Raw genomic sequence first — 16,616 nt, forward strand, 5'->3', positions numbered from 1 at the left:
TTGACACCAAATTCAGAGGTAGTTTATATAGAAATGGATTTTTATAACTGAGTCATAAGTACAATGGGATATTCTGTTTCCTACCCCTCCTCCAATATTAGGAGTTACTTCCCATCAAGTAATACATCTACCCCCTCTCATTGAAGCCATGAAGGGATGTCGCTTACTGTCCATGAATCCTCCAACTCCTCACAACTCCCCTCTTTTTGTTGGCTTTCTACAGCACACCACCTTCCTTCTGTATGCATCAATCTGACTAGGCTTGTGCAGCCCAAATTACCACACACACATTTTACAAGTATGGTCCTGCTGAGAGTATACTATTTCACAAGGCTCCCAATCATTAGTCATCTTTTAAAATGCAATTCATTAAAATATTAAAATCTAGATTTCTTGATCCCTAACCAAATACACAATAAACAAAATAGTGTATTCTCTAGAGCAGTGTTTCTTAACCTGGAGTTTTAGAGGGGTCGCAAGTGCAGAGCTGGTATTGGGGGTGGCAAGAAAGGTAATTGCCTGGAGCCACAGGGGCGCCATGAAACTAAGTTACATGCCTCAGCCCCGTGGGGGTGGGACTCAGGCTTCAGGGGTACAGTAGTTTGGAAAGGTTAAGAACCACTGCTCTAGAGCATCTGGCATGCTACAGGATCCTGAACTCTCCAAATTGTTCTTTAAAGAATAGTTTGCACCACAATACCCAGAGAAATACCAAGGTAATTCTCATTTTGAAACAGTCACACTATAGTCCTTGTGCATTAAAACTATTTTAAAAGATGCTCTCTGGTGTCCATTCATCACCTCTCTCCCCTTCATTCATGGAGTACATTTCCACAGACACACTGAAAAATTCTTAACAGTGCAAAATGAACACACACATTTAGGCTATACTTCCAAAAACCCACATCTAAATACACATGCAAAACTGCATGCAACAACAAACTGAAAAAGTTGAAAACAGTTACCCATTTTGCATGCTCAACTGCATATTTTGCTTGCACAATTTAGACACAATTTCGGGAAGTAAACTCCATGCTGTGTGTTTGAGGGGGGAAAAGGGTTTTAACAGTTGAATTATGTTTTCCAGATGAAGCATATTCTCCACCTTCTCAGTATTTAAAAAACAAAGAAATCCAGGTGGATCTAACCTGGACAAGTAAAAAAAAAAATTGAAATTTTGGTCTATCTTGTCTCCTTTTCCCTCTTGTCTTAAATGCCAAATTTGTATGTCATCTGCTTTGACAAAATTATACTGAAAGGCAGCTCTTATTTTAAATTTAGTAGAAGCAGGTACTGTATTAATACTGAAAAAAGTTCAACTTGTCTAGGAAATTCATGAGATGTCACCTACAGTTGCCTCTCTAAGGCAATTCAAAAGAAATTCAAGCTTACATATTAAAATTGTATACTATATTTATCAGCTGGGGAGAAGTTAAATGGAGGATTCCTACAGCTCAAAAATTTTCCTTGAGTGACACGGATATATTTTACGTGTTTTCTCTCCAGTGCGACTGGTGATTTGAACATATTCTTGACACAGCAAAACTATTGTATCCTGCAGCACTATAAATATGTATCAGGACAGTGTGCTTACCTGGGTATAAGGAGAGATAAAACTAGCGATGCATACCAGACCAGCATCTGCAAACAACTTAGCAACTTCAGCAATACGTCGGACATTTTCTTCCCTGTCTTCTGGACTGAAACCCAGATTCTTATTAAGGCCTTGGCGAATATTGTCACCATCCAATGTATAGCATGGAATGTCATGACACACTAAATACTCCTCCAATGCCATGCTAACTGTAGTCTTCCCAGCCCCAGACAGCCCTAAATTAGCCAAAAAGAACAAATAATGTTAGATCAATTTATTATTCAACATATACCACTTTAAGAACTAGGAGAAAAAATATTTTAAACTCCATCAGCCTCCTCTACTCCTATTCAGTCACTCTCTCACACCCCCCTCAAATGTTTTGCAGCAGATGAATGAAAATTGAGTCAGAGAGGCTTTATGAATAGGAGTTCCCTGGTCTACAATAAGAAGCTGCTTATTGTACTGATACGTTTTCCTTCCAGATTTAGACTACTGAATGAGAGAAATACTAGAGAGAGATTAAGTGCTGGTCATGCAAGTCTCCAGTGCACTAGCTGTCTTTTGCAAACTAGATGGTAGTAGCACTGAACTCAGTGAAGACAACTCATTAAGACTCCACTCCAATCCAGCAGAGAACTTAAGCACGTTTGACTATAAACATGTGAGAAGTCCTACTGAAATCAATAGGAGTCTCACATTTGTTTAGGTATTTTGCTGGACCACAGCCTCTGACTGTGTGTTGTATGATTATGCAGATATAACATGACAGATTCTGAAAGCAGACATGAAGATGCAGGGCCTGACTAAAAAGCAACTGATCTTGAGAAAATAAACAAGACAGCAACAGGGTGAAAAAATTTAAGAGCAACAGCCAGCTCAAAGAGTAACCACTGGAGAGGGGATAAATATTAAGGATTTTCTGAGTCAATGGTTAAGATGTTTTCAGTCTTCGAAAGGGAGGCAAATATGCTGCTTGACTGGGCTCCCTCTTGACATTTTTTTCTACCTTTGTCATTATCGAACTCTTCACATAAGCTTTGTTTACACCAGGGCAATTTCCCATGATAAATACAGTTTGTTCCCCCTAAAACGATAGCAACACATCTTATGTGTTCACACGCAAGAGCAATCTAAACTGTTTACAAGCAGGGTAAATAGTTTTATTTACTTGTTTCAATTTCAGCTTTTAAAAACTCCAGGTCAGAGTGTGTATTTAAAGCTCTGGGCAACATTGACATAGATTTAAATAAATAAATAAAAATAAAATAACCAATTTCCTACCACAGGAGTTGGGAAACAAAGTTATCCAAAGCAGCAGCACCTCCCTTCTTCCTATGATTTCTTTTATACCTGATCATCTGACCAATACAGCTTAAAACCACCACAGCATTTCCCACTAAACAGAAATCCCACCATTCAGCCAATGCCCACTCAAACAGACGGGCTTTGTTTTGTGCCTGGATCATTATCAGATTCAGGTTGTCTTGGCCCTGAGAGATGTGGGGGTGAGAATATACCAAAGAAAAAGGGCCCTTACAACAATGCTTTGCCAGCAGCAGGCTGCTGTCCCCAGTCTTTATTTTCATTTTGAAACAGAGGATCAAGCTCAAGGATCTTAGCTGACCGCAACTGTGAAAATGAGAGCCCACCTCTCTCCGTACCATAAATAGGCAAGAACCAAGCCATTTAGGACTTCATAGGTCAAAATTTAGCAGCTTGAATTTCACTCTGAATCCAATGGGCAGCCAGTGCAGCTCGCAGACCAGTGCCAGAAGCTCCACTTAACAGGCTGCCGTTGTTTTGTTTTGTTTTTAAATGAGGAACAGGAACCCACAGTCATAGTAAAGGAAACGTTTTGAAAACTCTTAAAAAAGGACATTAAAAAGTGAAAAAGAAAGACTTAACAGTGCCACTTCAAATGATATTTTAATTAAAGTTCTTGATCCTGGCATGGTGCTGTCTTGTTTACATAAATGTAAACTGACATTTGGTCTACGTAAAATCATTTTCAAAGCAGAAAGACCATGTTATTGTCTGTTCTACATTAATTTCCTGCAAGCCTGACCAGGATCACCCTGCATGGATTTAGAGAGAAACATTTGCTCTCCTACACAAACTTTTTAAATTTTGTGAAATCTGTGATTCTACAGAACACTTCGCTTTCCAAGAACCTCTCTTCAAAAGGATTGAATATCTCATTTTACATGCAACACACACCTCTCTCTAGGACATAAGCAAACTTTTTCCTACCCCATGACTGTGAAATCAATAAATTAGCAATAGCCCCTTTGTTTTAATCTAAACCCATTTAGCAGGAAAAAGGTGACAAGAAAAAAATGGAAATTCATGCACAGTGTTTGACGGTACCTGTTAACCAGACTGTGCAGCCGCGAAAACCACCTCTTGTCCCCACCACTTGGCCTCTCTTGTTCCTGCTGACATGATGGGCTTGATAGGTGACATTGGTAGCTCTCTGCATTCCCTGTAGATAGGACAGCTGGTTAGGTTAAGTTATTCACACATACAAAGCAAACCAATAAAAGCAAAGATAACACACAGTAGTAACACACTCAGTTGCCTAAACCAAAAGGCACAAAAATAGTTAAACAGACAACCTGTGCGGACCTCATACACTGTACTCCCCACTTTCCACTATAGTGATGGCTGGCTAGTCAATTATTGCATGCAAAATTGACTGGCTAAAAATAAGATGTCAGATACTAAAGCCCCCTTATTTAGGTAATTAGAAAGCCAGTTGGATTTTTTCAGCAGGACTCTCATTCTTTAGATTAAGGAAAAAAATATTCTCACAGGATTGTAACAAGGTTCCGGTTATAAGGCTTAATCTTGGCTCCTTTGTATATTCCTCAAAAAGAGGTCCATTCCCCTGCAAACTGTGCATGTGTGATCCACAAACAACAAGACCCTGTCTTTAGGTAAAACTGCTTTCAGCCTCTAAAATGCCTTCTACTATCATTTCCAATTCCTGACTTTTAAATGAGAGGAAAAGTAACAACATGTTTAAAAGAATACAAAAGCCATTAAAAGGAACTGGGACTGGGGATTTCCATCATCAAATATGCATAATCTAATGAGGACTATTGCGCCAGCCAGAATGTCATGATCTTGACAAGGGCAGTCAGGACAAATGGTTGGCGCAGGGTCAAAACTGACTGTAGCAGAGGAGTCTGTAGTCAAATTCCTAGACCAGGTCAATTCCAAGCCAGGAGGTGAGGTCTAAATCAAGCCAAGGTTGAAGCCAGGAGTTCAAGAGCAGACAGCAGGAATAGTCACAGCAGCTACAGAAGATCCATGATGGACACTTCCTTCAATGCCTCCAGGGTTTATATGGAGTGGGGAGCCAATCATGAGCCATGAGGCTACTACATCAGACACTTTCAGATGGGACTTTCTGTGGTCTATGTCCACAGCAGATGATGGGGAATGGAGAGTGAGCTGGCTACCACAGCTGCTGGCTGGCAACGTGGAGGTTTGCTACCTACCAGCTCTGTATACCTGGGTTCGAGATCTGCTGGATCTTACACAGAGTGACTACCACTGGATGATGTTGCCGCAGTCATTATGCAGTGAAGTTCCCAGATCAGACTCAATCGTGCAAATCCAAGTCTCTGGAAAGACCCCGGGGGCAGAATCAGGGCATGCAACGCTTTGTACGTCAATGGAAAATGTGATGGCATGGTGTGCGGGAGTGTTTTTGTCCATCTTGGCAACACTGCTAAAGAGTACGCAATAAGAAAGGCCAGAATGCTGGAAGATTATGACATTTTGTGCAGACAAACCACTTTATGCTCAGGATTTGACAACAATATATATGGAATGCCTCTAGCTGCTCCAATTCTGCTTGTAAGAGGATCCAGGTTTCTGACCCAAGTAGCCATACAGGTAGTACACAGGGTTAACAGATCCTGAACTCTGCCTCAGCACAAAGACTTTTTTGTGTCCATAAGTAAAACACAGACTTCAGATAGGAGGCAGCCACACTTACTAGTCTAATAATGTCTGGTTTGCTGCAACCATTTGAACTCTGCTTGCAGCCTAGTTAGATGAACTGGTCAAGATTTCTCCATGTTACTAGACTCCATCTGCACCAAAGGTTCTTCAGGCCCAGCTACATAGTCTTCTGCTATGAGATGTTCAACCCCAAAGTGCAGGCAGTGTTTTGGAGACTTTGAAGGGGGTGGGCCTGAAATTTTCTGCCTTCTCCACAAGCAAGGCAATGTCACTGGCATAGTCTTGGGTAGTGAACACTTCTTGACCAACCTTGATTCTACCATGTGGAGCAGCAAGTCCTAACATCCAAAAAACTACTCAACAGGAAAGTGCTGGGGTGAGGATGCATCCCTGCTGCACACCTGAGGTCGTGTCAAAACACAGCAAAAGCAGTGAACCAAAGTGCCCTCTCACACTAGTACTGGTGTGAAGATAGTGCACCAGGTTTAGCAAAATATCTGACATGCCAAATCCTTCAGTGTGAGCCAAAGGGCTGACTTGTCAACCAGACTGAACAGTGTTTTGATAGCAAGACATGCCATATGAAGCAGCTAGTTAAAGTCTCAGTGCAGTTCAGCCAGGAGCCGAAGGATAGGGACAACTTCCAATGACAACTGCCCATCAGTGAAATCTGATTGCTGTGGATGACTATGTCTCTTAACGAGCAGCTGCATCCTACCAAGCAAAATGTGACCAAAGACCTTTCCAGGCATGATAAGAATGAGCTCGGCCTACAGTTGCCAGACTCAGTGCGAGATCCTTAGTCCATGTTGTATGATGCCAACTTTCCAGTCTGCTGGCAATTTGTCTGATGCCTACACTTTTAAGAACAGTCGATGCAAACTGATGCTCACTCACCGGTTCCAAAGCACTTCTGAGCAGCTCAGGGTGGAATACCATCAGGTCCAATAGCATGTACTACCTGCAATTTTGGGATGGCCTGCATACTTTCTCAAGTGACAGAGGATCAGTGTTTGCCCCTATATCTGCAGTCATGCCGCTTGCCAGATCCCATCGCTCTGAACAGTTGTCAGCAGGTACATGGTTCAGCACACTTTCATAATGTGTTTTCCATTTGTCCAGGACGTCGTCCATCAATGAGTTGGGATTGCAGGGAGAGGGATTAATAGCTTTGGGCAAGGCCTTTCATTAAGAATTATTTTAGAATATAACAACCTACTTAGATAGTAGCATAAGCATGTGTGACACATTGTAGTCAAGAAAGAAGACATTCCTGTGGTGGTGACCTTACAATCTAAGGACCTAAAGTTGCAGAGTGATCAGCATGTGCAGTCCCTTAAATTCAGTGGGATTTCACAAAGGCATAAAGGTGTGCACGGATGGATCACTGCAAGATCAAGGCCTAAATTAGGTAATTAGACAACAGATCATGAGAAAGATGACAATAAAGGGGAAAAAGAAATAAACACACAACAGGATTCCCCAAAAATGCTGACTTTGCTTAATTAAACACACTGACATCACTCAACTCACTTTCTGGATTCAGCAATTTGTTAGTTTTAAAGCAAGGTTTATGGGGGACAGGTAGTTTGTCGTCAAAAGCGAGATGCTTAATTAGGAGAAATTCAGAGATATGACACAAGAGTACTAAAAATGTGAACTGCAGAAACTATAAAGGGAAAATACCAATCATCCATACTTAATATGTTCATCAGCACTGTGCTCTCTTTTGCTTCAGATATCTTCAAGGGCATGGGAAACCTTGTTCCCCCTTCCACATACATATCTCACAGAGTCTCAACATTTTTTTGGGTGGGGGGAGTGAGTGGGAAGCAGCACACACGCATCTGCTTTAACAATAACCTGAACTTGCAAAAAATTAAGTACTTTTGCTCAGTTATATGTATAGGAAGACCCTGATTAACCTATTCAAAGAAGCATTAATTCATTATGACTATTTCCAGTAGCACCACAATGACATCCTCATTGTCGCTGGCCCCTAATCTGCAAACATAGTCACAGAGTCAAAGTCAAAATAAGAACCAGGACAGACCATTCCAATGCCTCTGCTACTGGCTTTCCCAAGCTGCAGCAGCAGAAGTCAGATCAGTTTTCCCTGACATTCTACAGAAAGCTGTAGGCAGCAGTGAAAGTGACAAAGATCAGGTCATTATCATTCTGCTGCTGCTTGAAAGAGCTCTGAGTTGCAGCATAAACAGGGGCTGGAGTCATTCGCTGGGGAGCAAGACTCAAAATCAGAGTCTGACCATGGATAAATTAGCAGAGACACTCCACAACCAGAAAGCTAAAGGAGTGTAGAAGAGAAACACAGCCAGCACAGCAGTCAGCAGGCTCTATGGGTGTACTTTCAGTATAAACACTTACCAGATAGCAGCTATGACAGGAAACCCTAGTCAGGCTCCAAAGACAGCACCTTGGTATGAATCCCAAAATCCACCCCTTTTCCCAACAGCACAACTCATTTTTCATTTTGCAGCTCACCTTTAAAACCAAAGGGCTCAATACTATTCCCTCTCAAGTCAATGGCTCCTGACTCCAAATAAGAGCTAGATCTAGACTAAATCTCTTGAGAACAGCTTTTAATACAGAGTTGCACTAAGATTTAATGACTTTGTTAATTTGTTCTTAATTGAGCATAATTGGGAAATTAAACTAGTTTTGACGCAATACAAATTTTCCTAGTCTAGACAGTCTACCACCAAATCGTGCAGCCCATGCTACAGAAAACGGGATTGTCAACAGTGAATGATTCACCATAGCCTCCGGAGCACTAGCATCACTGCTCTAAATAAAAAAAATTACCTCAGTTTCTGTACCACATCTTAACCTTGGCTTGTTTGTTTTGCCCTCTATACTTGGCATGTTGCATTATGTTTAACAAACTATGATTCTCTACCATTTTTGGCTGGAGAAGGGACAGGTTGGAATAGCTGAGACACGTCTGTGTTCAGCTTGATTTTTGGTGAAGAATTTTCTACATTTGTACACTTTGGATATTTAAATACCTCCAGAACAGAAGCGTTTTTTAAATAATCTGTGGGCATGTTTTCCAGTCAACCTTAAGGCTCCTGAAATTTACCAAACATATGAGTCAGAGGTGTAAACCAACCAGATAGGTAACAGAACAAAAAAAGGGAGTAGAGTGGGATGCGAGTTAATGGCTACTAGCCTGATCCACAGCAACAGCTCCAGTGCTTGGGAAAGCTGAGCAAAATTGTCACGATTCCAGCCAGTTTTAATGCTGCCCATAGCGTTGCACTGAAATGCAAAAGCATCTAGTTAATCTTAGTGTACTAGCAAAACTAAGCAGCAGCAGGAACACACAGGCTGTTGTCCTTTCTCATTAAAGAAGACAATATTGCACCAATGTACATGAGGATTTCTTTTTTTAAATGGAAGTTTGAATTCCACACTTAACTAGTGGTTCAGACTCTTTCAGTTTCCATGTGAGATTCCCACTGGAACAGTAAGCAAGTGGGTTTCCCAATTCTTGCTCTACCTGCCTGCAGAACTTAACAAAGAGGTTTTTATAAAGCTGCAACCAATATATTAATTCAGTAGCCAGACAACTGTGGAATATATTCAAGAGACAAACTAGTTCAAAAACATATAAATAAGAACATAAGTTTGGTTTTGCATCCCTACCTATCCTAACTAATAGCCATTGATAGCCTAATAGCCTCCATGATATAATAAATTGGAGATACTCCAGAGAGCTGATAGGCTAGACCCACTTCTTGATTTCAAAGAAAAAATATATATATTTGGAACAGCTGGCACTGCAATGGAGGAGAACAGGAGTATGCATTCAGTCCTGCCTACTCTGTCACATTTTTCAGTTAAGAAATAAGCCATTTACTTGTGAAAGAGTAAATGTTCCGACAGACACACACTATAGATACTGATTTTCCAGAAAAAACATATATATCACCGATACAAAAAGAAAAAAAAAATCTATAAAATGACCTGGGAATATTACAGTCCTTCATTACAAGGACAATACAACATGGATGTCCCAGTTTTTGTATTTCATAATAATTTTCTTTTGTAAGGAACAGGACTCTGAGAAACATATATCATACATAAGACATTTACTGTCTTAGGTTAACATACTTATAACACCTGCACACTATTTATTTAGGATGGGATTTTCAAAAGCATGTAAGTCACTGAAAGTCAGTAAGACTTGTGTTCTTAAGTCACCTGGGTGACTTTGAAAATCCCACTTTTTGGCCCTCAAAGTTACGTAAATCAACATTAGTGTTGTACAAGTCCCCAATATGCAATAGCTTTAACTTTGCATATCCCATTTAAATGTTATGAAAAATTAACAATGATCACTCAAAATATGCAATTTTCCAAAATATGAAGTTGATTTTAAATGTAAAATTTCAAATTCTAGACTGAAGGATTGTAAAAAGACCAAAAAGTGCTAGAATAATAAGTACATGAAGTCTAAGGAAAATCAACTTTACAGTGTACCCTGGCTATAAGTTTATGCACGTCTAATTTCAGCCTGAAGAAGCCAACAGTTAATTTATTCAAGGATTTATATTTTACAATATAAATGCTGATAAAGCCTTTATTTTATATCAAAATGAATGGTGCCAATATAATAAGATTTATCTACAGATGTGAATCAACACCAAAGGGATAGAATCAGATTTATATAAGTGAGTCATACTTGTTGGCCAAATTCAGCAGCACCTTTATAGCTATAAGATTTTTAAAAGCCTAAATGCTTTTCAAAGGTAAACTGAATGCTTCCAACATCTTTCCCAGGAGAGTCAGCCAGCATTGTCGCTGTTATTGGGCTTATGCATTACTGTTCCTTCTTGGGGTCTCATGAAGTGTACCCCTCCACCCCTCACTGGTGTCAGGCTCTCTCTCTCTTGAGGTTGAATTCTGCAGTTCAACTACTGTTGGACCAGGACCTGGGTTACAGCGTGCTAGGTACCAACCAGGACTACTTCTGCAGGTCCAACTGGGATTTGGAACCTATAAGAATTTCCCTTTAGAAGCCTGTAACAGGAGCTGATTAAAGTGAATGAACAACAACTTCAACACAAGGTATTGTTTATTCTTACATACAAAAGTAAAAAGTGTGCAAAGTCCAGATATAAAATAAAGGAGTCCTACACTTATATTTCCTTACCTAAGCTCAACCACTCTATTCCTATAACTTAGGCAAGTCTGGCTTATTCTCCCTCTCTAAGCTGGGAAAAAAAGCCTGCGTCACTTCCAACATGATCCTTCAGTTTGAGTGAGTTTTCCCAGACTGTCAACTTTTTTCACTGACTTACTCGGGGTAGCTTCTCTCATCTCACCCAAAAAATCCCTCCCTTTTTTTTTTTTTTTTTTTAGAGTCTCTGGTCCCATATCTAGTCTTGGAAAAAGGAAACCATTCTAGCCTGAACAGAGCCATAAAGGTCGAATCTTGCCCAATTGATGGCTCAACCATTGTTATCACAGGCCATGTCTACACTGCAATTAAAAACCCATGGCTGGTCTGTGCCAGTTGACTGTTTAACTGCAGTGTAGACCTTCAGGCTCAGACTGGAGTTCGTGCTCTGGGAAGCCTCCCAGCTCTGCAGCACACTGCACAACAGGTCATCATATCAATATAGGAGATTGATGGACATAGTAGGAACTTAAAGAACAAAGTATGCTGACTTCCCCAGTAGCCTGGCTCAGGGGGGGACATCCAGCACATATTGGTGAAGCTAATGGCATTTGCTACTTTGCAGGTTAGTAGCATCATCACAGTTTTAAGTATTTATACAGTACTAGGGAAAACTTAACAATGTACACTGACTATTGATATTAGCTGTTATAGTGATTGAAAACATTGCTAAAATCAAGTGACACACTTTTGCCCCTGACAATTTAGATTTGGTCAGCAAATAACCTTATATAACTGTAACACCAACAGAAATGGGGAAGAGGGGTGTTAAAATTCCAGATGAGACTAAAACAGAAACAACCCCTGCAATATTTATAACTCAGCATTACATTAACAGGAAAAAGTGAAACTGACAATAAAACAAAGAGAAGAGTGACTACCTACTACATTTCTTTTCAGTTAAACAATAAAAGAAGAGCTTGAACAGTGAATGGGCGGGGGGAGGGGGGAGGTAGTGTTTTTTAAATTTCAAAAACATATGAAGTTGTTAGTAACTTGTTTTATTTTTTTTAAATATTTCATTTTAACCAGTATTCCCATAATGCAGCTGCCAAGAATGCCATAAAATACTAGAAATGTTATAATACTTATAATACAAAGGGCCAAATCATTCCTGTATAAGCACACTACAATCAATTACAACAAATATTTTGGATCAGAAGGTTCTCCTACACTAGAAGCCAGAATATCTTGAAAACATACAGTTTAAGAGCAAAAGATTAAAATATTTCACATGCTCTTCATTCTTGACACAGAATTAAGAGCTTCAAACAGAATTTGATCTAATAAACTAGTATGGCAACAACTTGCCGGCACATGTTTTGATCAACAGTATTATCTCTAAATAATACAGAAGGAAAAAGTTGAACACCACACAATTTAGGAACAGAGATCCCACCTGTTTTGTCTGATAGTCACCTGGTACTACATCAAACTACATACTAGCTACATCAAGACATAGTAGCTTTCAATGCTGAAGTTTCTTTAACAAATGAATTTGTAGGAAACTACAAAGCAATATTTTGGCACTAGCCACTTGATTTTTTCTACAATATTAATAGTACTGTAAGAAATACACAATCATTATTATGGCAAGGAATCATATTATGGCAAGGCCTATCGCTCCAATTTACCGCTGCTCTGCACATATCATCAGCACCTTGTTAGTAGAAAGTCTAGTCACACAATTTCCTTTCCCAATCTTGTGCGGAATTCACTATGAGAATTCACAAAGGAAGTACTCGTTTTGATCTACTTTAAAAGACTTTCATTTAAAACTTAAATCAAATTATGATGGCTTTTTTAATGTGCTGTCTAGGTATCTGTTCTATCCTTAAGAGTTTTTAACAAATTTTAAAATAAAGAGCTTGTTAAAATGATATTATGGATCAAATTTTCACATATATATATATAAAAGGACATTTAGTTGAGAGTTTGCACACAGCATTTGTACACAAATTAATCACACAGCTGTACGCATTCCAGTGCATTTCACATCTTTGAAAATTTCATTCTAAGAGTCTGAAGATAAGTTGAGAAATACAAAGTAAATTTACGCTGACAGTACATCCATTTATCAACCTACCAAGTTCAGCTATTGCAGAACATTGTAATGTTCTTTATCTGGAGACCACTATGAAACAATGCACAATAGGGTTGAGTTAATAGCAAACTTTCATATCTAGCTCTGAGTCATTGTTTTGTTTCAGACTGTACAATCTTCTATTTTAAGTAATCAAAATATTTAGTAGTTTTCTCATTCCTAAGTAATATGAATAATCTCAATATCCTTACCTGAATGTAATAAATTAGTACACTTATGTGAGGGACAGTTTAGGTTTCTTCTTATCTACCTGAAATTTACTACAATGCCCTCTACAAAAGAAGTCCAGTTTCTATGAAGGCGGCCAGAAGCTGCCAGTTTTGATGGTCCATTTGTCTGCTTTTCTCACAACTGTCTACACTTGTCTTTCTTTCATACTGCCCTCTATAAGTACATGGAAAGTTCTTCCTAAACTGACCCACAAACCCACTACTTCTCCCCACCTTATAACCATCATGAACACCAAGTTCTTCTGTGATGCCTACAAGAACTAGCTGGATAAGTCTTCCATTTATATACTGTATTTATCCATCAAAAACAAATTCTTTGCTCCATCATATTGTGCACTCGCCTTCGCCAATTAGCCTTATTGATATTGCCTACATATTTTCCTTGCTCTTCCTCTTTACTGTCTTGTTAACCCCTTGTCACATCAAATTTGAAATAAGTGTGGTGGCTGGGATTTGTCTTTCTTCTGTATTGGGAAGCACCTCACACATTTTTGGGTGCTGTAAAAATAATTATGCAGCAAAGGTGAATTGAAGGTGCCACATCCAGAAGAGGATAAACCTGAGCTTCACTATAAGAATCAATCTCTTCTTGGAAGAGTACACTCTTTAGTATCAATTATTTCATCCCTGTTCAGCTGTCCATGAACTGAGGGTGGCGAAATGACAAAGTGGACACAGGGATTGACATGTAATATTATCATGACCAACCCTGCTACTTTAGCCTGCCTTACTGAAGTTTTGCATAGTCCTTATCTACAGAAGGTTCAAACAGAAGAGGACAAACCTGAGCTTCACTATAAGAACCAATCTCTTCTTGGAAGCCCTGACCGTGCTCTCAGGTAAAATTACATGATAGAGATGTCAGAAGACGCCTGACCATTATCTAAGTCAAAGATACTACTGGTGCAGTCGCACCAGAGGTGTGTGGTTGGTTGTTTTTAAATAATATTCCATAGGGAAACATGAATAAAGAGCACTAACAGCAGCATTATGCCTGGGTCCTGCAAAACAGCGCAGAGGAAGGCTGCCTGAGCTACCTTACACCCTCTCCTCCCCAACACTCCACCAGCACACTTATGCTGGACTTGCCATAATTTAGCACTTGGAAAGTGAGTTGCATTTAACACAATTAATTAAAATGTTAGTTAACAAGTTTTTAACACTGGCTATTTTCCCAGTTTAGATAAAGCCACCGTGGTTTGGCTTTTGACAAAATGAGTCATAGAAAATAATTATATTCTAACTCTTCATTATTTCTCATACCACCATACAAAATTGAATTTCTTTATTTCACTACTAAATTTGTTCTCTTCTGTATCATTGGTTCCATTATTGTGTTTCTCATGAAGATAAAGTTAACAAAGGTTTTTGACTACTTTCTTACGTGTACACAAGCCTCATCCTGAGGGCAGCATAAATTTCCACACAGATTTTGATATTTAAATACTTTCTAAAGGGCAAACATTCTTAGCTTTTTAAAGACAGCATTGCATTTAATTTTAAAAAAAGAAAGAAAGTCGCCTCCCCTCTTTTACAGTAGATAGTAGAAGAGCTGTTGTTTGGGGTTTTTTGGGTTTTGGGGTTTTTTGGGACAGGGGAAAAGAGGGAGGGTATATTTATTTGTTTTGTTTTTAAATTCTAGTTTTAATGTTCATTTTGGGATCTGACCTACTTAACAGGAAGGCTTTAAAAAATCATTTTACATCGGTGCTACTTCTTCAAATGCTTTCCAGATCTTCATATCACATCTGCTTAAATTTAGCATTATTTTCAGTTTCCCAATCATTTTCACCTACTGTATCAAAAATAACATAAGTGTTCTCAAGGAAGGCCTCCTCTTTCTCCTAGTTTGTTGGTCTGGGCCTGTGCTGTAAATTGATCTACTCATATGTCCACACCTCTATGAATAAGAACCATGGTTTTCCTTGTTTGGTTTAAGTCTTGCTTTGACAACAGTTTTCCATTTAGCCACCACATTACAAAGAACCTCAGTCTCTAGCTGCCCCAGATTTATGAATAGTTACATTGTACTTTGAATTCTTAATCTTTCCCACTTCCAACATTATTTGAAGCAGAGGAACCAAGATGCAAAAGACAAGAGTGAAACCCTGAAATCTGCATTTCTCCTTGTGCAAACCCCTCTTCTCTTAAAATCTTCTTTAAAGAATGATCGCTGAAGGCAGAGCCCCAGGGAATGCAGCAATGCTAGTACCCAGTTCCAGTTTCACTCGCGTGGAGAGATCAGACTTTCATGGGTATATTAGTTTTAAGGCAACATTTACAATCTCTGCGTGGGTAGGGAGATTCTGATGTTTCAATGAGACCGCCGCTCGAAAGACTTCTATGCCTACCATTCCTCCCACACTCACTTTGTGCAAAGGCGCGCGCACACACGCACACACACACACACACCCTCCCCTTGCTGCCACTCACCTTTTGCAAACTGTATGCACACACAGCACATGCAACGAGGACACACACAGGCTGCTGCCTCCTGCCAGCTCAGCTACCAGGTCTGTCTGCTCTGCATACGAGACGAGCAATGCCACATCAGCACAAGCAGACAGAAAGCCACCAGCTTCCCCATTTCGCTCTCCTCCCTCTCCCGCCCATCCCTGCCCTCGTGCGCCAGCGCTGCAGCGCCTCAGCCGCTCTCACCCAGCTTTGCACAGCGTTGCTCAGTTTCACTTTCTTGCTCTGACTCCCGGGCAGCTCCATCGCGAGGAGAGGGGGGTTCCAAACGCGGTGGGGAGGAGGGACAAGGGAGACGAGAGAGTGACTCCTCTTCGGATCCTGCCGCTGCTCGAGTTCTCAGGTCTCTCAGTCGCGGGCGCGCACTGCGCGAGCGCCGGCGGTTGGGGAGGGAGATAGTACACAGTCGCCGTGACAGGAGAAGAGAGCGATGGGAGGAGCAGTCGCGCGCGCACCAGCCTCACCCATCCTCGCGCACGCGGTGCTCGACTGTGACGCGAGAAGCTGCCTCGGCCTCGCTCACCCTCTCTTCCCTACCCCTTCCCCCCGCCCCAAGCGAAAGGCGGGGGACGGGTGTGGAGTAGCCAGGCTCTAGCCCCCCCCTCGGCCCTTCTCTCTATTGTCCCCTAGGTCTGGGCGGGGGGAGATCGTGGAAGGCGCCAGGCCTGGGGGGGAGTGAGATGGGTGATGTGCTGGTGTCTGAGCTGGTCCAGCCCTCGCAGCCCAGGGCCAGCTTCACGCACTTCCAGCAGCCGCCTGCCAGCCTAGCCAGTGCCTGCCTGTCAGCAGCAGGGGGCCTGTGTAACATTCCCCGCATAGGGGGGACAGCCCCCCCTGGCCCTCCCCAGCCCCCTGGCCTCAAGTTAGGGCTGGCACCTTTGAAATGCGAAAAAAGACCTGGCACCCCTCCCCCCACAAAAGGCATGCCTGACTGCAATCACAAGGCGACTCTGCAACCCTTCAGCAGCCTCTTAAGAGATCACACATATGGATAAGATTGATAACAAACAGGCATTTGTTTTATCAGCACATTTTGCC

At 40.9% G+C, this 16,616-nt stretch overlaps 1 protein-coding gene across 2 annotated transcripts in view; it reads right to left on the reverse strand.

The window, feature by feature from the left end:
- The window catches only part of PAPSS1 (3'-phosphoadenosine 5'-phosphosulfate synthase 1), an 85,470-nt gene extending 69,445 nt beyond the window's left edge, over nt 1-16,025 (reverse strand). The window contains exons 1-4 of one of the 2 annotated variants that reach the window (XM_067568270.1): nt 15,765-15,797; nt 15,540-15,630; nt 3,965-4,079; nt 1,595-1,830 (exon numbers count right to left, since the gene is read on the reverse strand). In XM_067568270.1, the coding sequence (XP_067424371.1) occupies nt 1,595-1,830; nt 3,965-4,076 (348 nt within the window). In that variant the 5' untranslated portion in view covers nt 4,077-4,079; nt 15,540-15,630; nt 15,765-15,797. Of the gene's footprint in view, nt 1-1,594; nt 1,831-3,964; nt 4,080-15,539; nt 15,631-15,764 lie in introns of both variants that reach the window. The other variant, XM_067568269.1, reaches the window with a different exon arrangement.
- Between the last annotated feature and the right edge of the window lie 591 nt (nt 16,026-16,616).

The sequence above is a fragment of the Emydura macquarii genome, unplaced genomic scaffold, assembly GCF_026122565.2.
Source record: "Emydura macquarii macquarii isolate MOO-44397 ecotype Brisbane River unplaced genomic scaffold, CSIRO-AGI_Emac_v2 contig_2863, whole genome shotgun sequence".
In the NCBI taxonomy this organism is placed as follows: Eukaryota; Metazoa; Chordata; order Testudines; family Chelidae; genus Emydura; species Emydura macquarii.